This window comes from Musca autumnalis, unplaced genomic scaffold (assembly GCF_047663935.1).
Source record: "Musca autumnalis isolate F117 unplaced genomic scaffold, ASM4766393v1 scaffold_4, whole genome shotgun sequence".
Classification (NCBI taxonomy): Eukaryota; Metazoa; Arthropoda; class Insecta; order Diptera; family Muscidae; genus Musca; species Musca autumnalis.
In genome coordinates, this window is record NW_027411977.1 from 51398863 (window position 1) to 51425125 (window position 26263).

Below are 26263 nucleotides of genomic sequence, written 5' to 3' on the forward strand. Positions count from 1 at the left end.
ATTGTCAGATGTTTCACTGTGGAGACTGAATTTCCCGACTGTTGGGCCAAAGATATTCTCCTTTCCAATTTTGGCATTAAAATCGCCTAGTATAATTTTAATGTCATGGGCAGGGCACGGTCATATGTTTCTTCTAAGCGCTCGTAAAATATATCTTTGGTCTGTTCGTCCTTTTCTTCAGTGGGAGCATGAGCGCAAATAAAGCTGATGTTGAAGAATTTAGCTTTAATTCGAATTGCAGCAAGTCTTTCATTCACTGGAGTGAAGCTGGATACCAAATGTTTTAGTCTCCGACTAACTACAAATCCGCAACCAAACTCATGCTTTACGTCATGGCAGCTATAATACAGTGCGTCACCTTTAGGTGTTGTTGTGACGCCTTTCCCAATCCATCGTATTTCCTGTATGGCAGTAATATCGGTCTTGTACTTTTCAAGTACGTCTGCCAATGCGAAGACTGCACCTTCTCTATAAAGAGTGCAAACATTCCAGGTGCAGATTCGCAGATCATGGTCCTTAAAACGTTTGCGGGGTTCGTCAACTTTAGAGGGGGTTGTTTTTCTTTTCTTTCGTTTTTTCATAGTATGCTGTTTTTCTAGGGGAGGGTTACTAACCCGACGCCCAAACCCAAGTTTTTAACGTTCTTATGGGAGAACGCGCGGCACATGTTAGTTCACTACCTTTAACGGGTGTTAAAGGCAGTTCCCCAGGTGACACCACGGGGAGGTCAGTGTCCACTTGAGATGAAAGAGGGACCAAGATAAATCCTGGGCTTTGCCATGTTAAAACCGGTCAGGACCGTTGCTTGGTATCTTCCATCCCCTACGTCACCCCCTTTATCGACATACAAAGATTTAATTTGCTCGATGAACTCTTCCTGTGATTATCTACGTCGAAAATTGTGAAAAATTATCGGACGAAAATGTTCACAAGTAAATTCCACTTTGTTTGCAAAGTATTTTTTTTCAAGTCACTGTAAACAACCCTACACATGGTATTATGTCACATAGGATAAAAACTGTTAAACTTTCCAAAAAAAAATGACAAATTACGACACTGCCTGTTGCCTAGGCCAGAAAGTTTTCTAGTTCCCCTCGTATCAAAGAAGAAATAACTTAAAATAAAGAAAGAACATTCCTACTCATACTCATGTTACAATGTTGCACGTGTGGTTCAACCCCTAGACAGAGCTAAACTAGAAAATGATATGTTATCAAAATATTAAATCAATAATAAATTTGGCTAACAGGCAAAAAAGTAAAAGTATAGGTTTACTATTCAATAAAGAAAATAATTGCAGTTTCATTCGAGCATTAAAATCTCACCACTTTTTGAATTGAATAAATTTTATAATTTATATAAAAAGTCGTGAATACAATTAATTACAACTGCTGATTATTTTGTAAGAGTAGTTATTTATCTATCATTATTACAATTATTATAAAAGCAAAACAAAAATGAAAAAAATTGATTTGCATATATTGACTAATTGCCGGGTGAATCTTCCTCATGTCGGAACAATTATTAATGTATTTGAGTGAAACATTACAACATTTCAATTTCATGTTTTGGACATTGATTCTGTGATGCTCAATTGTATAGCATTGATATTGATGAAGACATTTCATTTCCAGGAAATTCCCAATTAATATTGTTTTCCTTCCACATAGCAGATGATAATTAATATTATTGTCAAAACTGATGACCATAGAATGTTTGTCGTCGTAGAAATTATTAATTTTTTTGTTATTTGTTTTAGAAAGAATTTTTTGTTTAGCAACTTTTAATTCTATTCACATGTTTTTTTTCTTCTTTTAGAGAGGAAAGTTCCAAGAAGTCTTTTGTGACTAATTTATGTAAATGTTGTTTTTTATGGTTTTTGCAGTGTCTTTTTGTTTTTAGGAAGATTCTTGATACGATTAAAAATTTCATTCTGATTTCAAAATATTTCTTTAGAATATAAATATTTATCAGTGAAATTAATTTCTAATCTACGAATTAATTTCAAGTTTTGTGATGATTCATAAATGGGTGCCTAAGTTATTTTTAGACGCAAACAATTATGTCTGAAAAAAATTTGTTACTAACTCAAAATAGGAGGTGACGTAGGATATGTTGATAGGTGACAATGAACGGAAAATTTTTGGATTTTTCTCTTCTTATTTTAGGTAAACACATGCCCTTGCGTGGAGCCACCTGAAAGGTACCGTTAACATCCGTCAAAGGTGGTAAACCTCCAGATTCTGAGTCGCTGGGTTAGACGCAAAAAAGAAGAGTCTGATACAGCAAAAACAACAATGTCACCTTTTTGGGGATTTTTTGTTCTTGTTTTAAAACAAGATAATTTATTAAAACATTTACAGATTATTTATTTAACACTTTCAAAAAATGTGACAACAAGTGCCAATATTCAAGTGAAATAAGAAATTTATGGAATGTGTAAATAAATTAAAAAAAACAACAAAAATTAAATTAGGACGTTTTGTTTAATATAGAGTTTACATCATCTTTGGTATTTTCGATTAACTTCATCATTTTGACGATAAAGATAAAACCTGATTTCAAAAATTGATTTATGCAAATTACTCGAATGTTCTTTTTTGCACATGACTCGCTGTTATACATTTAACAGTATTCTAAATTGTACTCTCCTTAAAAAGAAATGCCAAAAGACTATAAGATTCGATTTATTTAATACTATTAAATATAATAAAAAAAAAAATGATAAAGATAATACATCTTATATTCGAAGAAGTCCGTAGACATATTACGTAAATGCAAATTATATTAGCAGTAGTGGCCAATCAGTTGGGCATCTGGGGGAAGATCTCACCCTTACTTAGGAAGCGATTTAAAAAAGCTAAGCGAAGCAATGCAGATGTTCTGGGTCAGGGTAAAGGTGAGTATCTTGCTGCTCTTAGGACGTACTGTTTAGTAAAGAGGACAACTGGAGAAGATTCGTATATTCGATTTGCCGTTAGTGATGATCTCTGAGGTACAGTATACCGTGTGTGCCTACGTGACTGGTCTTAGCGTTAGGTTAATATATAGGCGTTGGGTACTAGCTCCACGACGACTGTCTCGAGAAAAAATTTAGAATATTTTTTGGAACATTCTTTCCAAGGTGGAATGCCTGGGCCTGGTGGAGATTTGGAACGTTTTGAAGTTGTGGACAATATCTACCGGGATAAGAGTAAGAATCAGCTTGAGTATATTGAGTGTGTTCTTAGGGGTAGTTTACACTATACGCAAATGTCATATGACACGAAATTTCCCATCGTTATATATTCGCTAATATGTGCAATATTGGAGATTTTCCTTACACCATTTACTCTGTGCGTCCACACCAGCAAAAATGTAAAAAAACTACGTCTCCACACTGCCTCCGTGGGTAGATATGGAATATTTTTATTTCGTGTCATATGACATTTACATATAGTGTAAACTAACCCTTAGCGGTTGCATTCTTCATGGTTACTTTCCATGTTCATCGCCTCATCGGGTAAGGTGTTATTGTCGTTCGTATCGAGGCATAAGCATTCTCCTGGTGCTTGGTGAAGTTTTGGATAGGCTTAAGAAGTCCAATAGCAAAGGAAGGTCAAGTTTGAGTGTAATGTCTCCGTTCTTAGCGGTTGTAGACTCGAGTTGTAGTGTTGATTAAGTCGCCTAATTGAGCGAGGAGTGAACTTCGTTCTTATCGGAGCATAAGGTTTTCCGAAGGTGTATATATATATGGGGAATTCCAAGTGAAATCGGACAGTTCGTAGAAAAGTAATTTTTGATTTCAATTGTTTTTGGTTCAATTTATGCTTCTAGCCAACAGAACATTTTAGTATATTTTAAAATTATTTTTTTGACCAACGGTACAGAGATATCGCCTATTGAAATTATCGCATTTTTAAAGAACTATTTAAAAGAAAAATGCACAGTGGGCATCAATGCAATTTTCGGGATTTAATATTTAAAATCAATTTTTAAACATGATTGCACCCTTCGATTATTTCAAAAAAATGTTATGTTTAACTACGTTCAATTACAAAAATTTTAAGCCCTATGTGGTAATGGGATTCGGACGATTACTATTTTTTCTAATTTTTTTAAAATTTGTCAATACAATTTTTCCTTTATACATTTGTCCAAAATGTATTATTTTATTAAAAAAATTAAAATTTTCATTTATAAATATGTATTTGTATTGAGAAAACTGATGTTGAAGAATTTTGCTTTTATTCGAATTGTAGCAAGTCTTTCATTCACGGGTGTGAAGCTGGAGACCAGGGGCTGGATTCTTGTTCTATGAAAATTTGAAATGAAAAATATTTCCTTTATAATTTTTTTCATTTGACAGTTTTCTCCTTTATAAAAGTTTTCATTTCACATTTTCATAGAATCAGAATTGAGCCCCAGGTGTTTTAACCTCCGACCAACTACAAATCCGCAACCAAACTCATGTTTTATGTCATGGCAGCTATAATACAGTGCGTCACTTTTAGGGGTTGTTGTGACGCCTTTCCCGTTCCATCGTATTTCCTGTATGGTAGTAATGTCGGGCTTGTACTTTTCAAGTACATCTGCCAATGTGTAAACTGCACTTTCTCTATAAAGTGTGGAAAATATCTTTGGCCCAACAGTCGGAAAATTCAGTCTCCACAATGAAACATCTGATAATGGCATGAGGCTGATAGACTTTGCAGCGGCAAAAACATGGTAGTTAGCGGCACCTGGCTGTCTCCAGATCAGAAAACAAGAAATCAAATTGATCACGTTGTGATAGATGGAAGACATTCATCGAGCGTGTTGGATGTGCGCTCGTTCCGAGGAGCAAACATAGACTCGGATCATTACCTAGTTGCAGCAAAGGTACGCACCCGGTTAAACGTAGCAAACAAAGTACGAACAGACACAACACGAAAGTTTGACATCGGTAAGCTGCAATCACAACAGATAGCCACAGCATATTCCACTCAACAAGCCCAATTGCTTAATCAATGCACTCCTCATCCCAATACCATATCAGCGCAATGGCAAAGTATTGCCCCCTCCATGCAAACAGCCACAAGATCCATACTTGGATACCAGAGAACCCCACCAAGAAACCCATGGTATGATCAGGAGTGTCATGCTGCTACCGAAGAGAAAAATGCGGCATATAGGGCTACTTTACAATCCGTAGCAACGCGTAGCGCACGAGAGAGATATCGGGAGAAAAGGAGAGAGGAGAAACGTCTTTCCCGCAGGAAAAAGAGAGAGATGGAAAAGCGGTAGTGTGAAAAAATCGAAATGTACAGGAGCCAGAATGAAGTCCGAAAATTCTATCAAAGAAACTGATGGCTTTGGTACGGGCACCTCCTCCTGTAGAAACCAGCAAGGTAATATGGTAACTGATACATACAGTGTGCTTAGGATATGGAAGGAGCATTTTTCAAACCTGTTGGTAGCCAGCGAAGACAACGAAGATACCACAGATCCAATTCCAGAACATGGTATTGAATGTATACCGCCCAGCCAAGATGAGGTAAAGACAGCAATAAATCGGCTGAAGAATAATAAGGCAGCAGGGGCCGATGGCTTACCAGCCGAGCTGTTCAAAACCGGAGGCGACACGCTGATAAGGTGTATTCATCAGCTAGTTAGCACCATCTGGCAGGAAGAACGAGTACCCGACGATTGGAACCTGAGTATCCTGTGCCCCGTCCACAAGAAGGGAGATAAGACTGTATGCTCTAACTATAGGGGCATAAGTCTACTCCCTATTGCCTACAAGATCGTGTCAGGGATATTGTGCGAACGACTAAAGCCAATGGTCAACGAGATTATTGGACCATACCAATGCGGCTTTAGACCTGGCAAGTCCACCATTGACCAGATATTCACCCTGCGGCAAATCCTGGAGAAGACCCAAGAGATGCAGATCGACACCTACCACCTTTTTGTCGATTATAAAGCAGCCTTCGACAGTCCGCTGCGCTCAAAGGTATTCCAAGCCATGTCTGAATTTGGTATTCCCGCAAAGCTCATCCGGCTTTGTAAAATGACTTTAACTGACACGAGGTCCTCAGTTAAAATAGGAAAGAACCTCTCCGAAGAGTTTGGTACCAAAAGAGGTTTCAGACAAGGAGACAGCCTTTCGTGTGACCTCTTCAACATCCTGCTAGAAAAGGTTATACGAGAGGCAAACGTCAAAAGAAGTGGCACAATCTACACCAATAGTCACATGTTACTTGCTTATGCTGATGATATAGACATCATGGGTCGATCAGTAAAAGAAGTAACTGATACCTTTATAAAGGTCGAAGGAGAATCTGCTAAAGTGGGTCTGGCGGTAAACGGTGAGAAGACCAAGTTGATGGTGTCGACGCGCAATGCGTCCATTGAGCTCGGACCGACTGTGGAAGTTGGTTCCTATAATATTGAGGTAGTAAAAGACTTCGTCTACCTCGGCACCTCCGTCAACACAACAAACGACATCAGTTGTGAAATAAAAAGAAGAATTGTATTGGCCAACAGATGCTACTTTGGATTAAGTAAGCAGTTTAAAAACAAAGCCACATCTCGTCAAACAAAAATAACGCTCTACAAAACACTGATACTACCCGTGCTGATGTATGGCTCCGAAGCCTGGGTACTTGCGCAAGCAGACATGGCAGTGCTTGGTGTGTTTGAGAGAAAAATTCTTCGAAAGATCTACGGACCAATCTGCGTTGACGGTGAATATCGACGTCGCATGAACCACGAGCTGTATCTGCTATACAACGACATCAATATTGTTAAACGTATCGAGATGCAGCGGTTGCGTTGGCTAGGCCATATCATAAGAATGAGCGATGATGAACCCGCTAAAAAGGCGTATGAATACATGCCACATGGCGGTGCACGCAGAATTGGCAGGCCAATGAATAGATGGCGCAAACAAGTGGATGATGAGATGACAAGGCGCGGTATTCCAGTGTGCAAAGCAACAAATAGAGAGGAATGGAGATCTCTTCTTAGTTCGGCCTATAGAACAAATGTTCTGTAATGGGCCAGCTAAGTAAGTAAGTAAGCAACGCGTAGCGCACGAGAGAGATATCGGGAGAAAAGGAGAGAGGAGAAACGTCTTGTCCGCAGGAAAAAGAGAGAGATGGAAAAGCGGTAGTGTGAAAAAATCGAAATGTACAGGAGCCAGAATGAAGTCCGAAAATTCTATCAAAGAAACTGATGCCTTTGGTACGGGCACCTCCTCCTATAGAGACCAGCAAGGTAATTTGGTAACTGATACAGACAGTGTACTCAGGATATGGAAAGAGCATTTTTCAAACCTGTTGGTATCCAGCGAAGACGACGAAGATACCACAGATCCAATCCCAGAAGATGGTATTGAATGTATACCGCCCAGCCAAGATGAGGTAAAACAGAAATAAACCGGCTGAAGAATAATAAGGCAGCAGGAGCCGATGGCTTACCAGCCGAGCTGTTCAAAACCGGCGGCGACACGCTGATAAGGTGTATTCATCAGCTAGTAAGCACCATCTGGCAGGAAGAACGAGTACCCGACGATTGGAACCTGAGCATCCTATGTCCCGTCCACAAGAAAGGAGATAAGACTGTATGCTCAAACTATAGGGGCATAAGTCTTCTCCCTATTGCCTATAAGATAGTGTCGGGGATATTGTGCGAACGACTAAAGCCAATGGTCAACGAAATAATTGGACCATACCAATCTGGCTTTGGACCTGGCAAGTCCACCATTGACCAGATATTTACCCTGCGGCAAATCCTAGAGAAGACCCAAGAGATGCAGATCGACATATTTCACCTTTTTGTCGCAGCATTCGACAGTCCCCTCCGATCAAAGGTATTCCACGCAATGTCTGAATTTGGTATCCCCGCAAAGCTCATCCGGCTTTGTAAGATGACCTTAACTGATACTAGATCTTTAGGTTACATAGGAAAGAACCTCTCCGAAGAATTTTGTACCAAAAGAGGTTTCAGACAAGGAGACAGCCTTTCGTGTGACCTATTCAACATTTTGCTGGAAAAGGTAATACGAGATGCAAATGTCAAAAGAAATGGCACAATTTACACCAATAGCCACATGTTACTTGCCTATGCTGATGACATAGACATCATGGGACGATCAGTAAAGGAAGTAACTGATACCTTTAGGAAGGTCGAAGCAGAATCTGCGAAAGTGGGTTTGGCGGTAAACGGTGAAAAGACCAAATTGATGGTGTCGACGCGCAAAGCGTCCATAGAGCTCGGACCAACTGTGGAAGTTGGTACCTACAATTTTGAGGTAGTTAAAGACTTCGTCTACCTCGGCACTGCCATAAACACAACAAACAACATCAGTTGTGAAATAAGAAGAAGAATTGTATTGGCCAACAGATGCTACTATGGTCTAAGTAAGCAATTTAAAAACAAAGCCACATCTCGTCAAACAAAAATAACACTATACAAAACGCTGATACTACCCGTGCTAATGTACGGCTCCGAAGCATGGGTACCTGCGCAAGCAGATAAGGCAGTGCTTGGTGTGTTTGAGAGGAAAATTCTTCGAAAGATCTACGGGCCGATTTGCGTTGACGGTGAATATCGACGTCGTATGAACCACGAGCTCTATCAGCTATACAAAGACATGAATATAACTAAACGTATCGAGATGCAACGATTGCGTTGGCTAGGCCATATCATGAGAATGAGCGATGATGAACCCGCTAAAAAGGCGTATGAATACATACCACATGGCGGTGCACGCAGAATCGGCAGGCCTATGCTTCGATGGAGCAAACAAGTGGATGAAGAAATGGAAAGGCGCGGTATCCCAAAAAGTCAAGCGAAAAACAGAGAGGAATGGAGATCTTTTCTTAGTTCGGTCTATGGAACAAATGTTCTGTGATGGGCCAACTAAGTAAGTAAGTAAGAAGGTTGAAATGCTCTAATCCTCATTCGATTTGACTGAAGACATTTCATCTCATAAATAAGCTAAAACAACAGTTAACAAATATATAATGCTAGTTGCAGATGCCTTACAGGGTCTTCAGCAGAAACTTCATCACGCCATAACTCGGAAGTTTGACTCACGGCGGATCTGTCCTTCGGGATACTTAATACCAAGGTCTTTTAATGTTATCGGACGAAAATGTTCACAAGTAAATGTCAAACTGCCCTGAGTACGCTTAGGATAAAAACTGTCAAACTTTCCAAAAAATGTCAAATGACTCCTAGTGATGCTGAGTGTTGCCTAGGCCAGAAAGTTTCCTAGTTCTCCTCGTACTGTTTATCGCCGACTCCAAACGGAGTAGAGGAGGAGTTTTACATGGTGAAATACTTAGGAATACTACATTGACACCGTTGAAAATTTTATGTTGCCTAACTAACAATAGTTATTTGGGGTTCCCAGTGGTTAAAAACTTATCCACCAAAACTTGTGGGAATCGGTACTTTCGGAAGGTAATTATTAAATATTAGTTCAGAATATTTCATAGTGGAGGGTATAAAAAGTTTGGACCATCCGAACCTAAGGCTTTTTATACCCTCAGAATTTATGCTAACGACGGTATATACACTTTCATACGGGCAAAATATGATTCATCAAAATAATGGTTTTAGACCCTAAGTATGTTTGGACGAAATCCGTTTCAGACAATTTGAAGTTGATTTAGCACTGTCCGTCCGTCTGGCTGTCTGTCTGGCTGGTGCGCACGATAACTCACGAACGGATCAACCGATTCGGTCCAAAATTTGGCTATCGTAATATTTTGTCCAAACTTAGTTTAAGTTCGAAGATCGGTCCACTCCTTCTGGTACCTCCCCCACAAAATTTCGGAAATGTTCGGAAGATTTGTGCGCACGATAACTCTTGAAGGAGGTAACCAATTCGGTCCATACTTTGCACATCGTGAAATTTCTACCAGACTTAGATGAGGTTCCAATATAGACTCAATCGGTCCACTCCTTCGGGTACCTCCCACATAAAATTTCGGAAAAGTTTAGTTTAGGACCTGCTCACCAATCGCTTTGATTTTTGTTGTAGCAACTTGTATTCACTGCCCCCCATATCACTGCCCATCCATACTTCCTGAGAAAATAGACTGAAAGGTACAAAGAAAGCCCTATGACACCGTGTGTAGTGGTTGGAGTGCAAAATAACTCTCAAACGGATCTGCCGATTTCCGAACATTTTCGAACTTTTGTGGGGGAGGTACCGGAAGGAGTGGACCGATGTAGCTCATCTTCGAACTTAAACTAAGTTTGGGCAAAATATTAAGAAAGCCAAATTTGAACCGAATCGGTTCATCCGTTCGAGAGTTATCGTGCGCTCCAGTCAGCAGGACAGACAGACAGACGGACGGGCATGGCTAGATCGACTCCAAATTGTCTGCAACACATTTCGTCCAAACATACTCGGGGTCTAAAACCATTATTTCGATGAGGCACATTTTCATCGTATCAAAGTGTATATACCCTCCTTAGACTAAAGGATGACGGTATAAAAAAGTTTAAGTTTGTAGATATGCCATATTGGTCCACACCTTCAGGTACCTCCTACACAAAATTTTGTATAAATTCACTTTAAGACCTGCTCTCGAATCACTTTGATTTTTGTTGAAGCAACTTGCATTTGCTGCATCAATTACGGCAGTAAAAGTTTTTTCAGGGGCAAGTCCATACTTCTTGAGAAAACAGCCCGAAAAAATGTAAAAACCCCCTATGGCAACATATGTATGTAGTGGCTGGATGGCTCGAACCATTGATGTCCAAAATAAATGAGAGAGAATTGATGGGAGAGTAATTTCCCTTTGTTAAACAACGGCTGACATAGCTTTCATTTGAATTCGTTATTCTCTGTTGTTCCGACAACGTGCAGGCGTTGACATCAATGGCTCGAACCGAATGCTGCGCTCGTCCACACTTTGGATAGTGTAATATTTCTTCGAATATTAGATGAAATTCGACGGCTGATATAGCTCTCATTTAAATTCGTTATTCTCTGTTGTTCCGACAACGTGCAGGCGTTGACATCAATGGCTCGAACCGAATGCTGCGCTCGTCCACACTTTGGATAGTGTAATATTTCTTCGAATATTAGATGAAATTCGAAGGTGGTGCTTATAGGTCCACTCTTTCCGGTACCTCCCCTACAAAGGTTCGAAAATATTTGCTAAAATGGTACACACGATTTCTCATAGACGTAGCAACCAAACTCTTAATATTGTCGAAACTTTTTACGTTCAAATTTGGGTCATATCTGTCCAATCCTTGTGGTACCTCCCACACAAATGTTGAACATTTTTGTGTTGTTTGGGGATCCATTGGACATTTTTACCGAAGGCTTTCCCTGTGGCCCTGTTTACAGCGATGTTATGTTTTTCGTAGGCTAGTGTGATAAAAAAGCCTTATCTATCGATATCCCCGCAAATTTTTGAGCTTTAATCCTATCCATACTTTTGTCGGTGTACACACCAAAAATTTTGAAAACCCCCCTAAATGCATAAGTTTTTTTTTTTTTTTTTTTGGAAAAAGTATGTCAATCCACACAGGCTGAGGGTATATCTCTGTCGGCAAAGCCGACTGCTACTTTTTTACTTGTTTTATATTGCATTTGTAGAGTTCAATAAATTGGAAGAGTGTCATAATAAATGGGAATAAGTATGAATGATGTAGCAGAAGGGGCTAAACAATCTCCATTTTCCAATTTTAGAATATTTATTAGAAATGTATGATATAAATAATTGTTGCACAAACATTTCCTGGCCAGGCAACATCAATTTTTCAACCCCTCAGTTATGTTGGCGACATTTCCTGAGTATTTCAGCCATGTAAAACTTCTCTACAAGTGGTATCTTAGGACACGCCGTTCGTACTCGACGATATACTGTAGGTTCCATATCATTGAACCAATATGAATCGGGGTGCCCTCATTGATATGAGAGAAGAGAATTTGTTCCATAAAGGAATTTTGATTTGTTGAATGTTTATTTCAAGGGGTAGTGGTGTAGGGTATCACATGGTCGGCCCCGTCCGACTATAGCCTTGGCTTACTTGTTTTTGTTTGTTATTGTCGTTTTCATAGAATACCTGATATATGTAGCATGGCAGTACCCGTTCATTGATTCTAGGACCATTATGGCGATTTAAGACGCATTATTTATATTCATGTTACTAACTAACGGTTGAGTGTTAAAATATCGAATCCAAAAAATCCAAACACAAGAAAACATAAATTTCATTCATAACATATGTTCGAAGCCGGTTTGCTATGTAGAACGCAAATATTCCACATCATGAACATATTAAACGACGCTTTAATGTCTGGCCGAAAACTATATTTATGATTTAAATATGCTTAAGACCGATGTGTTTCCATGGAATTTATTGTTCATGATGCCCAAGTAAAAACAATATTAACATCTAAATGCTAATAGTTAGAAAATCATCTAATAATAACTGGTATTCTAATTTCTTTAATAAAATTTTATTGATATTATTTGTTTTTAAGAGTTTTTGTATTTTAGTGATTTTTTTGCGCTTCTTTTTAATTTTTTTGTTTTGTTCTTCGAATTTCAAAAAGAATAATCTTTTTCTTGAATGATAACATGTTTGATGATTTGAATTTTTTTGTTTATATTCGTTAATCATCATCATCGGCAGCAGCAACAGCACGTCACGTCAAAATCGCAATCATCGATTTTTAGTAGTTGCGGCTGGGCTCTGGGATCATTAGTTACGTCAATAACTTTATTTTGCATAAAAAGTTTATAGCTGTCATTTCTCATTCTCGTTTATCAGAGAAGTTAATGGCATCACTTGAAAGGGCAGAGAAAGGAATTGTCCACACTAGAATTGTGTAATTCATTAATTTTAGTTAGTTCCAGGCTATTGAGAATGAGAAGAATGATAGTTCGTGTCACTTATTGTTTTAGCATTTGTATTGAATTCCAATAGTTAAGCCTAATGTTTGTTAATTTTTGTGAATTTTTTTAAAAAGGTTCTAATCACTTTTTGTTGCTTAGAAATCATCAGCATTGTTTTTTGTTTTTCACTTCAAATTGTTAATTATGTCTGGTTCGTTGACTATTGCGCAATTGAATTGACGGAAAATCCCAAAACATTGATATCCACCAACCATTAACATGAACTAATGATCCACGAAAAAGGTGAAAGGTAAATCGTGGTTATTTAATAGCTGTTCTCAAAGGGGATGTCAATTGTTGATGAGTATTGTATTTGGTATTTGAATATAAAGCGCCAGGTCAAAAGATCAAATTGCCACTTATAGCAAGTTAAGTGTTTATCACAGAACAAGGGGTTGTTAAATTGTGAAGCCCAATAAAAGATGAAGCATAAGAAAAATACGAAGCATTTTTAGTACATTTTGTTTTCATGTGAAAGGGCACATCTTAGTCTACTGTCTGATTTTTTTGTTGAAAATTATTACGTAGTTCTTTCAAACCCTGTTTTAATTAAGGCGTTTTGCCGTGCCAACTCTAGCTCGAAAACTAATGGAACATACAGAAACACAAAACAGTTTTTTCTGAACAACCGGGGGTAAATGTCAAAACTGACTATGAAAACGCGACAAAATCGATTAGTTGTCAATGAGAGTCGTACCTAAAATTTTCTGAGCCACATTTTTGCAGAACATTTCGAAGCTGAAAAACGTCACCATGTGGTACTTTTATAGCGGCTGTTAAAATAAAGGGCGAAAAGGACATTGAAGGAAGAGAGTTAGAAGGTCGAAGTGCTCTACGAAAATAACCTCATTCGATTCGACTGAAGACATGTCATCTCAGAAATAAGCTTAAGCAATATTGAAAAAATATATAACGGTAATTCCTGATGGCTTACAGGGTCTCTAGCAAAAACTTCATCACGCCATAACGCGGAAATTCGAAGACCAAGTGGTCATCCTATAGAAGACCAAATGGTCTTCCTGTAGAAGACCAAATGGACTTTATATAGAATACTAAGTGACCTTCTTATAGAAGACCAAATGGTATTTTTATAGAAGACCAAGTGACCTTCTTATAGAATATTAAATGGACTTCTTATAGAAGACCAAATGGTCTTCCTATAGAAAACCAAATGGTCTTTTTTAGAAGACGAAGTGACCTTCTTACAAAAGATTAAATGGTCTTCTTATGGAAGACCAAATGGTCTTCTTATAGAAGACCAAATGGTCTTTTTATAGAAGACCAAGAGACCTTCTTACAGAAGATTAAATGTTCTTCCTATAGAAGACCAAATGGTCTTCCTATAAAATACCAAATGGCCTTCTTATAGAAGACCAAATGGTCTTTTTTATAGAAGTCCAAGTGACCTTTTTATGGAAGACGAAATGGTCTTTGATAGAAGACCAAGTAACCTTCTTATAGAAGACCAAATAGTCACCCTATAGAACACTAAATGAACTTTCTATAGAAGACCAAATGAACTTTCTATAGAATACCAATTGACCTTATTATAGAATACCAATGACCTTCTTATAGAAGACCAAAAGGTTTTTTATAGAAGACCAAGTGACCTTCTTATGGAATATTAAGTGGTCTTCTAATGGAAGACAAATGGTCTTCTAATGGAAGACAAATGGTCTTTTTATAGAAGACCAAATGGTCTTATTATAGAAGACTAAGTGACCTTCTTATAGAAGATTAAATGTGACCTTCTTACAGAAGACCAAATGGTCTTCTATAGAAAAACAAGTGACCATCTTATATAGGACCAAATGTTCTTCTTATAGAAGACCAAGTAACCTTCTTATAGAAGATCAAATGGTCTTCTTATAGAACACCAAATGGTATTCTACTAGAATACCAAATGGTTTTTTTAGAAGAGCAAATGATTTTCTTATAGAAGACAAAATGGTATTTTTATTGAAGACGAAGTGACCTTCTTACAGAAGATTAAAGGGTCTTCTTATAGAAGACCAAATGGTCTTCCTATAGAGGAACAAATGGTCTTCTTATAGAAGACCAAATGGTGTTTTTATAGAAGACTAAGTGAACTTCTTATAGTAGACCAAATTGTGTTTTTATAGAAGACAAAATGGTATTTTTATAGAAGACCAAGTGATCTTCTTATAGAAGATTAAATTTTTTCTTATAGAAAGCCCAACGGTCTCCCTATAGAAGACCAAATGGTCTTCATATAGAAGGCCATGTGACCAAATGGTCTTTTTATAGAAGACCAAGTGACCTTCTTATAGAATATTAAGCGGTCTTCTTATATAGGACCAAATGGTATTTTTTTTGAAGACCAAGTGTTCTTCTTACAGAAAACTAAATGGTCTTCTTAAAGAAGACCAAATGGTATTTTTATAGAAAACCAAGTGGCCTTCTTATAGAAGATTAAATGTTCTTCTTACAGACGACCAAATGGTCTTTTTATAGAAGACCAAGAGACCTTCTTATAGAATATTAAGTGGTCTTCTTATAGAAGACCAAATGGTCTTTTTATTGAAGGCCAAGTGACCTTCTTACAGAAGATTAAAGGGTCTTCTTATAGAAGACCAAATGGTGTTTTTATAGAAGATCATGTGACCTTCTTATAGAAGATTAAATGGTCTTCTTATAAAAGACCAAATGGTCTTCCTATAGAAAACCAAATGGTCTTTTTATAGAAGACTAAGTGACCTTCTTATAGAAGATTAAATTGTCTTCTTATAGAAAGCCAAATGGTCTTCTTTAGAAGACCAAATGGTCTTTTTGTAGAAGACCAAGTAACCTTCTTATAGAAGATCAAATGGTCTTCTTAAAGAAGACCAAATGGTATTCTTCTAGAATACCAAATGGTTTTCTTATAGAAGAGCAAATGATCTTCTTATAGAAGACAAAATGGTCTTTTTATAGAAGACCAAGTGGTATTTTGATAGAAGACCAAGTGACCTTCTTAAAGAAATTCGTGGCTATATCTCTGAAACCAATGCGAATCTTCTTCTGACCTCTGAAGCAAATTTGTAGATAAGGACAAGAATACAATATTTGGAGAAATAATGGACTCGAAAAACTACATTTATTGCCTCAAATTTCAAAATATATGCAAAAATACCACAATTTTTATACATTTTGCACCGTATCTCCAAAACCGTTAATATTTTCTTTTGGAAAAATATTCCCTGGAATGTAATACACAACTCTTCAGAACATGTCATTGTTGTAAAATGCCTCTATCCAGTTGTTTTCAGTAAATTTTTCTACGACGATTTAATACAAATGTCAATAATGTAGTGAAATAAGTGTTGTAATAAGTGCTGTTGTTGTGTTTGAAATAAGTGTTGTAAAATATATGATGCAAAATACCTCTGAAACGACATGAAGTAAGCAGTTTAGAGCTTCGGAATGTTCTAAAGAATTGTTGAGAACTTTATTTGGAAGATTTCTGCAAAAGGTTACTTGGTTCAATAGTTTAGCCGATACTGACCAGAATTTCAGCAGTTATGTAAAATTTTCTATATTTTATAGATTTTGATGCCCTAGATTGAGTTTCTCTTATGTGGTTTCTTCAAAAGATAAGTTGTACTAGTTTAGGGCTACAATATTGCTAAAGACAGCGAGGCCAAATTCCTATTCGTTTCTGAGATAAAGGGCTGATAAATGCAAAAAAGTGTAGATTTAGCCCGGTTTATATGAGGCCATAAAATCCGAACTGGATCTGACAGGACAAAACCCAACTAGGGTTCTTGTAGTCTAAACATGTACTTCCAAAAAATCCATACTAGAAGTTGTTTGCATTTTCAATGTTGCATAGTGTAAACATTGTTGTCTTGTATTTGTAACCAAGCTATATGTTGTGTTTATCATAACTTCTTGTGAATATTATAAGTAGCATAAAATTATTTTTTAAAACTTAAAAAATGTCCGAAGCAATTTTTCTTGTGATGAAAAAACATTCGCAAAATGTTCCAAAATGATTTCGTTTTTAAACTTTTGACGAACAAAAGAACAACGTGCTTGTGTACACCCGAAAAACATTTGCCAATCCTTCGACAGTGATATCGTTTTCGAAAGTTGTGCCGGACATTCGAATAATATCCGCACTTGGTATGGGGGGTAATTTCATTTCGATAGGACTTGCGGTTTCCAAGCAAGATCGTGAAAACCTATAAACATCGTAGAATCCGGAAAAATATCCCAGGTGTAAGCACCTTCCATTTAAAGTTGGTTCAGGCGCACCGTGCTTAGAGTATAATAACCTTACTTTTTTGTTCCTGGGTTGTATACTTACTTTTGCGACTGCCTTTATGTTTGTGGTAATATGTCGTTCACCACACCATCAATTATTTAGTCATTGATATACACATGTAAATAATTATGCGCTGATTAAATGTGTTTTATGTTTTGATTTATACTTCTTTTATTATGGTCATAAATAAAATATGTCTTAAAATATATGTGTGTATAAATAAATAAAAGCACTTAAATACCCATCAACAAAGTACGTCGCTCTTAATAAAAAAGAGAAATTGATATAAAGTAAAATAGTCGTTACTTAGGATTTTCTTTTTTGTTTGGCTTTCTTAATTTCGATAAATTCATTTTCTTCGTCGTCAATGGATTGATCCGGCAGTGGTAATGGTTGAGTACTCAAGCTGTTTTCATTGCTGGTAATAAAAGTTGTTGTTACAGCAGCAGCAGCAGTTGTTGTCGTTGGTGTTGTTGTTTTTGTTGACGACATCATGGCTATTGTTGCGGCAATTGGTTTGCCGGTTTTATTTTTAATCACCTCTCCTCCACTGTCACTACTTAATGTCACATCGATTTCTTCATAAAGCGTATCATTGATGGGTTTATACTTATCACGCACCGGTTCACTTGTATCGGTATATTTATATACCGAAAAATAGGTTTGTATACGTTGTATGACCCGTTCCAAAAATGGTGGAAATTTATGTTCTACACCCTCACCATAAATTTTAACACTCAACTCATTCAATGTGTTACCCGCCTTTTGGGGAACGGCGCGTATGGCGTTCAGTATGCTTTTGAAAAGTAATGCTTGTTGCAATGTATTCGGCGATTGTTCCAATGTACTGCGCAAAATCAAATTTCCATTGGGTCTTAGCTCCAAGAAGCCCTCTTCACCCTTACTTATGTCATTTAATTTGGGATTTTGTATAAGGGGAGCACTTTTAGACAAATTTATAAGAACACAAAACACTGCCAATTTGAAGAAGGTAAGTAAAGGGTTTTTCATTTTAAATTTTGCAAATTTTCTGCGGTCATTGAAATAATGCCCCTTGGTGTTTATTCGCTTTATTATTTCGATTTTTTCGTTACTTATGCTTGTGTCACTTCACTTGTTCACTGCCACTGCGTCACTGATTGCCAAACACAAAATTTTGTGGTCGGTCGTTGATTGTTGACTTTGGCAAGTGTGACTTGCATGGACGATCAGCAGCTCTGGTGACGGCCAAACATTTCTTTGGCATGTCTTTGTCGGATGAATGGGTTATGTCTTCTGTGGTCAATGTTAAACCTGCTGTACTCTCTGATTGCATTACGCATGCCGTATTGTCCCACAAAAAAGTGTTGACAACTTGGTTCGTATTGGTTTTTACTGTTTGTAGACCAGATCGGCAATGCTTCTATAAACAACAAGTAAAAAAGTATCAATCGGCTTTGCCGACATAGATATACCCTCAGCCTGTGTGGATTGAAATGCTTTTTTCCCAAAAATAATTATGTATTTAGGTGGGTTTTCAAAATGTTGGCCGTATGAACCGACAAAAGTATGGATAGGATTAAAGCTCAAAAATTTGCGGGGATAACGTTAGATAGGGCTTTTTTATCACACTAGCTGTGAACAGGGTCACTAGGAAAACCTTCGGTAAAAATGTCAAAAGGATCCTCGAACAGACCGTTAACCACACAAAAATGTTGAACATTTGTGTGTGTGTGGTACCCCAAGGATTGAAGAGATAGGGCCCAAATTTGAGCATTAACTAAGTTTCAACAATATTTATAGGCCCAAAGTTGGTTGGTATTGGTTGCTCCGTCTATGACATATCACGCTACTATTTTAGCGAACATTTTCGAACTTTTGTGAGGGAAGTACCGGTAGCATTGGATCTATAAGCACCACCTTCGAATTTCATCTATTATTCGAAGAAATATTACGATATCCAAAGTGTGGACGAACGCAGTATTCGATTCGATCTCTCCAGCCACTACATATGGTGCCATTGGGGTATTTTACAACTTTCGAACTGTTTTCTCAAGAAGTATGGACTTGCCCCTGAAAAAACTTTACTGACGCAGTTGAGGCAGCGAATGCAAGTTGCTTGAACAGAAATCAAAGTGGTTCGGGAGCAGGTCTTAAAGTGAATTTATCTAAAATTTTGTGTGGGAGGTACCCTAAGAAGTGGACAAATATAGTCTATATTCGAACCTGACTATGTCTGGTAGATATATTAGGATGTGTAAAGTATGGACCAATTCGACCACTCCCTTCAAGATTTACCGTACGAACAATTTACCGAACATTTTTGAACTTTTGTGGAGAAGGCACCTGAAGGAGTGGGCCGATATGGCTTACCTTCGAACTTAAACTATGTTTGGACAAAATATTACCAAGGCCAAATTTTGGACCGAATCGGCAGACCCGTTCGAGAGTTATCTTGCGCTCCAACCACCTAACACGGTGTCATGGGGCAACTTTCAGGCTATTTTGTCAGGAAGTATGGACCTGCCCCTGATGAAACTTATACCGCGCCGTCGGGGGGCAGTGAATACAAGTTGCTAAAGCAAAAATCAAAGCGATTCGAGAGATGGCCCTAAACTGAACTTTTCTGAAATGTTGTATGGGAGGTATACGAAGGAGTGGAGTCTGGTATACATTTCACGATGGGCAAAGTATTGACCAAATCGGTTACTCCCTTCAAAAGTTATCGTGCGCACACATTTTTAGAACGTGCTACAAAATCATCCGGGACGGAGGAAAACCCAGGACCAATATATTTGTGCTCGGTTTGTCACATCCGCATCTTCACGACAGGGACTATGTTGCTGCATGCTGTTACAAAACTCCCTCGTCGTCTGATTATGAGACACCTCCGCGGTCCCATCGACAACAACCGCACATGCAGCCTTTAACACCAGCCATTGTTGTCCCAATCCCGGAAAATGCATCCTTTTTGCAATTTAAATGCAATGGACTCCGAGGTAAGATCGAGGAAATAGTAGATTTCATGAGTCGGAGGAATATCAAGGTCGCTGCGGTGCAAGAAACCAAGCTCAACAACAACTGTAGCTTACAACGTTGCGATGGTTACAACGTGCTAAGGAAGGATCGCACCAGAAGTGGAGGTGGGGATTAGCCTTCCTATTGCACCAGTCTGTCCAATACAGACCTATCTCGCTTGAGCCTGTCTTTAATGACCCGTACATGGAATATATGGGGGTAGCAATCAGGTGTGGAACTGCCGAGATAGAGTTGCTGAACGTATACATCCCTCCGAGAAATAGATGTATCTCAGATTACGTGCCTAACATTAGCCCGCTTTTGGAAGGTCATAATCGTCTGGTCCTGGGGGACTTTAATGCGCATCATGAGATGTGGCATTCTGCCCTCGGAAACGACCAGAGAGGTACAGCGCTGCCTGAGCAGATTGACAGCTCTACGTTTTGCACGATCAATGAGGACGCCCCTACCAGAATTAGAGGAGAGTGTCACAGCTCGCCAGACATAACCATCGTGTCACCTGGTCTGACAAATGACGTTACCTGGCAACCTGTCATTTTCCTTGGGTCAGACCATCTCCCCATAATTGTCTCCATTAGCAGACCACCCGATTTCATTACCTCTGAACGCCGCAAATTCGTCAATCATAAGAAAGCTGATTGGCCTGGTTTCAGAGAGTTCACCAATCACCGCTTCAGAGAACTGCCCAATCCTTCTGATGTTCGGGTAGCGGAAAGGACGTTCCGAGACATCATCACTGCTGCAGCCGCTCGCCATATCCCTGCTGTTCGAATACCCGAAGTAAGACCAAACTTCCCAGCAGAGGCGACGGGATTAGCAAATGAGCGTGATGAGCTTCGTCGAACCAACCCCGACGACCCCCAGAGTCAGGGAGCTGACACTGGAAGTTAACAGGCTGGTCGGTGAACATTAGCGGAACAAGTGGTTAAATCATCTGAAGAGGTGCAACATTGGAGCCGGTATAGGTGAATTGTGGGCAACGGTTAAGTCACTCTCGAACCTTGGAAGAAGGGAAGATAGGACCTCAGTCACGTTTGGCGACGTTACGTTGACTGACCCGAAGAGGTGCGCAAGTTATTTTTGCTCGACAGTTTGTCGAGCACCCCGAGAGTGATAGGGCGAAAAGAAGAGTATTACGTCGCATAAGATCTCTTCCTGCCACCACCACAGTTTACAATGTATGATGTTGCCAATGCCATTAGGAACCCTATATCATCCTAAGCGTTGGGCCCTGATGGAATCTCCATGGTAACGCTGAAGCTGTTGGATGACTCGGGTGTGGAGTGTCTCACTAAAGTTCTCAACTTGACGCTTTCCACCCTCTTTGTTCCCGAAGTCTGGAAAATGGGCTGGGTTGTCCCACTACGGAAGCCCGGCAAGGATGCCAGCAAAAGTGAATCGTACAGGCCGATTTCGCTTTTGTCGCTCGTAGCAAAGACCCTTAAGGCCTTAGTCCTCCCCAGTATCAGAAATAGCTATCAAGTTGCCGATCATCAACATGGATTCCGTAAGCAGCACAGCACGACAACTGCGCTGCACGCCATTACCACACATATTTGTCAAGGACTCAACCAGAGACGGCCGTGCGATAGAACAGTGATAGTGGCGCTTGACTTATCAAAAGCCTGTGATACAGTCAGGCACTCCACGCTGTTTGAGGACATTGAGCAGACAACCCTCCGGCCTAGCTTGAAACGTTGGATAGTCAATTATATGTGTGGACGCCAGTCGCACGTGGAATTCAGGAACAAGAACCCGGTAGAGTGAAACAGGGAGTTCCACAAGGTGGGGTAATATCTCCGGAACTGTTTAACCTCTACCTCTCCTGTATTCCGCCCCCTCCAGACGGCATCGAGATCGTAACGTATGCGGATGATTGCATGATCCTGGCGTCGGGTACCTATCCTGATGACATCTGTGAGAAACTGAACAACTATTTAACCGATCTTAGCACCTTTTTCCATACGAGGAATATGCAGATTTCCGCCACAAAATCAACTGCCACTCTGTTCACCACATGGACAGCGCAGTTTGGAAGAGAATTGAATGTCGTGGTCAACGGTAGCAGAATTCCGACCACAAACTGCCCCATAATCTTAGGGGTCACATTCGACACTACTTTCACGTCGTGCGCGCACGCCATAGCTATCTGCGGCAAACTGAAAAGTAGGAACAAGGTCCTCAAGTCCCTAGCCGGCAGCACTTGGGGTGCAGATAAAGAAACCTTGTTGACCACATATAACGCGATAGGTCGGTCTGTGGTAAGTTATGCGGCGCCAGTCTGGTCCCCGTGATTATGGGATACGAATTGGAAAAAGATTCAAACTTGCTAGAATGCCGCCCTGAGAACAGTAACAGGGTGCCTCCTCAAAACTTCAGTGGACCATCAACATGAGGAGGCAAAGATTCTTCCAGTAAAGCAACACAATGATACGCTTTCGTTGCAGTACCTGATTGGATGTTACCGTGTGAGACATCCCAATCACCATATTGTGGGTAGGCCTGACACATTCAGGCAAATCAGGAAGGATATCCATGCTCTAGAGGGAGAGGTCCAACGATGCAGGAGAGAACCCCTAGATCAACAAGCATATCAAGCAGGTTTGAATAGCATTCACACGGATGCAGTTGCCAAGGCCTTAAGCAATTATAGTGTGAATAAAGTACTAGGAGTACATGCCCCATCTACCGCAGCTGAGGAGCGTCAGCTGCCACGACAAACCAGAGTAGTTTTGGCTCAACTACGCTCGGGATATTGCAGTCGCCTAAATTCTTATTGGGCGGAAATCGATCGCGCCGTACAAGACATCTGCCCAGTATGCGGCATGGGCCCGCACGACACAAAACACCTTTTCAACTGCTCAGCCAAACCTACTCATCTAACTCCAGTGGATCTGTGGTTACATCCCATCGAAGCAGCCACTTTCCTGGAACTGGAGATAGACCCAGAGCCAGATTGAACAGAAGAACGAACATACAAACATAATAACAAACACTGTTACAACAACAACAACATCGATTTCTATGATGTTAAAAATGCTGCAGGAAAACATTTTTGAAGAAAAAATTCGAATAGTCATCACCCTATTAATGATCAGAAGGAAAGGTCATAGGACAAAGGGTGTTTTTCCTCGCCTTTAACATCCTACGGTAACTGTTAGGATTTTGGATCAAAGAAAATTGACGCGGGTTCACTTGCACTTGGTAGGGAAAATTGGTTATAATTAGACTGCGGAATCCTATGCAAATGCATATATGGTTAGGATGGTCGTAGAGAAAATCTGATTAGGCAGAAACTCGTTTTATTACAAAATAAAACGAATTAGGCCCAGAAATTTTTGCATATTTTGCATATTCTGCATATCGTGCATATTTTGACATATTTGTACATATCTGCATAAAAAGAGCATATGCAAAACCATATGCAAAAATATATTCAAGGATTTGTGGTCTAAATATCCTACCAAAATGGCTGAAATTTGGTATTAAGTCTTCGTTAGGGGTATGCAACTTTACAACTGAAATCTGTCCGCATAGATCCACGTCTTCATATAGGCCCCATAGAACGGTACCTACCGATATTCGGTATTTTGAAAGTTGTAGCTTCAATATCCCACCGAAATGACTGAAAATTGTTATTTAGTCTTCGTTGGGGGTATAAAACACTCCACCTGAAATTTGTCGGCATAGGTCCACGCCTTCATATAGCCCCCATAGAACGGTACCTCCCGATTTTCGGAATTTTGAAGGTTGTGGCCTTAATATTACACCGAAATGGCTGAAATTTAGTACTTAGTCTTCATTTGCAGTATTAAACTTTCTCCCAGAATTTTTTCGGTATAGTTCCACGTCTTCATATAGCCCGCATAGAACGGTACCTCAGGATTTCTGGTATTTTAAAGGATGTGCCCTCAGTATCCACCCGAAATGGCTGAAATTCGGTTTTAAGTCTTCGCTGGGGGTATAAAACTTTCCAACTGAAATTTATCGGTATTGGTCCACGTCTTCACATAGCCCCCATAGAACGGTACCTCCCGATTTCCGGTATTTTGAAGGATGTGCCCTCAATATCCCTCCAAAAAGGCTGAAGTTCGGTATTAAGTCTTCGTTGGGGGTATAAAACTTTCCACCTAAAATTTGTCGGCTTAGGTTCAGGCCTTCATATAGCCCCCATAGAACGATACCTCCCGATTTTCGGTATTTTGAAGGTTGTGGCTGTGGTTATACATTTCTCTATTTTATTGACTTGTCTGAAGAGAATTTTAAACAGAAAAATTGTACACACAGACATTTTTGTATCTATCATTGAAATATTTGTTGCATAAGAAAATATGTATAATGCATAAATTTTGCATATGCAAAAATTTATGCATTTTGCATATGTCATATGTTTCGATTGCAATGTAATCAAAAGCCAAAAATATGCCCAGTCCCAAAATTTGACATGAATCGGACCAAAAATAGGGGTTGCATAAAATTCCGCTGTCTAGTTATAATTGAATAAAAATATGTAGCTCAAAAAACTACGCGAAATTCAATAAGAAAACCTCTGAATTATCAACACACATTGCAACAATTATCTCTCTCTCTCTTTGGCTCTCACTCTATATGACAGTTATAACTGTTTTGCAGTAAAGCAAATTTATAAATCGCTTTACGCATGCGTGTATCGCAATTTAAATTTGTGCAGTAACAATGTGTTTATTTACGTACATATCGCTCATTAACTCGAAGAGTGCCGCATCTAAAAAAAATCGAGAAAAAAGCGATATAAGTTTGCGATTAATGTTTGACTTCCCAACTTAAAAATATTATTACACAAAAACTAAAATAACTTGGATCATATTTTGCAAACAGCTAGCCAGATATCAGTGCTAAATTGCTGTGCAAGATCAAGCATGATAGAAGTGTTTTAGTGTTTTAAAATCTCAAAAAACGCTTGTGTTGAATTATGCGTAAAGTTTCAGAGATATCAGCATAAATATAAAAGTCGTAGAAAAAATAGAAAATGCTAACTCGGAAAACGCATTTTTTGAGATATGCCACTATTTGAGTAAATAAGCGGTATGTATGTACATAATAATGCGGTAAACTCTGTACGTTTTGTGTTCCATTTGATTGTTTACTTTATCTATTTGGAAGCGTTTATTTATTTTGGTCTTATTTTTGTTTAAATATCCATCTGCAAAAAACCCCGAAATTTGTCTTTCCTTACAAAAGATTTATTTGTTATTAAGGCAATTTGATGAGCTAGAGGTAATGGGTTGTTTGCAAGTTGTTTACACCCATATTTCTTAAAATATGAAGATACGATATGCATAAATAAATATCATATGCAAATGTACTTACATACATATTTTTCTAAGATCAAACTTGATTCGTTAGTATGTTAGGTATGTTGGGTATTTATGAATGAATGAATTTGCTAGAAACGATCTTTTGTTTTAGGAATTACGTTTGTACCAATTTTGCAGAAATGTGGGTTATGTCTTCTTATCTTTTGGTATCACGTTGGGGCAATGTCATTTGTGTCATATTCCGCCAGCGGAATTTCATTGTTCTCATCTTTCCCCAGAAAGCCTTTGAGCTGCTAAGAAAAAAGTTTGACGTTTACGAGGAAACCATTTCGACTTTTATGAGGCCGTTTGACCAACTATGAAAATACCAACAGGCCTTCTATGCGAAGAATTGATCTTTTATGAGAACACCATTTGGACTTCCATGACAAGGAATTTTGATCATCCATGACCAGTTAGTCTTCTGTAAGAAGTACACTTAGCTTTCTATGAGAAGGTCATTTGGTAATCTTTCCGGCAGTTCTAACGGAGGGGTGAAAAGGCAATCCATTCCCCACATTTTATGCGCATTCGGATGCAATCCAACGATTGACATCCATTTCTCACATTTTAATAGCATCCGGATGCAATTCAAACGGAGTCGTGAAAAAGGCACTCCATTCGTTACATTTTATTAGCAGTTGTTAGAGGTCCCTACAAGTACATATGTAAGTCAGTTTGTACATCTCTACAGCGCTCCGACATCACTTACTTAGCTGGCCCATTACAGAACATTTGTTCTATAG

The 26263-nt window shown here is 38.9% G+C and overlaps 1 protein-coding gene across 1 annotated transcript; it reads right to left on the reverse strand.

Annotated features, from left to right (window-relative positions):
- Window positions 1-17390: 17390 nt before the first annotated feature.
- LOC141402463 (uncharacterized) lies at window positions 17391-18471 on the reverse strand. The gene has a single exon (XM_073983779.1). The coding sequence runs from the start codon at window positions 18172-18174 to the stop codon at window positions 17470-17472; it is 705 nt and encodes a 234-aa protein (XP_073839880.1). The 5' UTR covers window positions 18175-18471; the 3' UTR covers window positions 17391-17469.
- Window positions 18472-26263: the final 7792 nt, after the last annotated feature.

Excerpts from the sequence above, each read along its gene's own strand:
- LOC141402463 (XM_073983779.1), bottom strand. The coding sequence starts at position 18,174 with ATGAAAAACCCTTTACTTACCTTCTTCAAATTGGCAGTGTTTTGTGTT.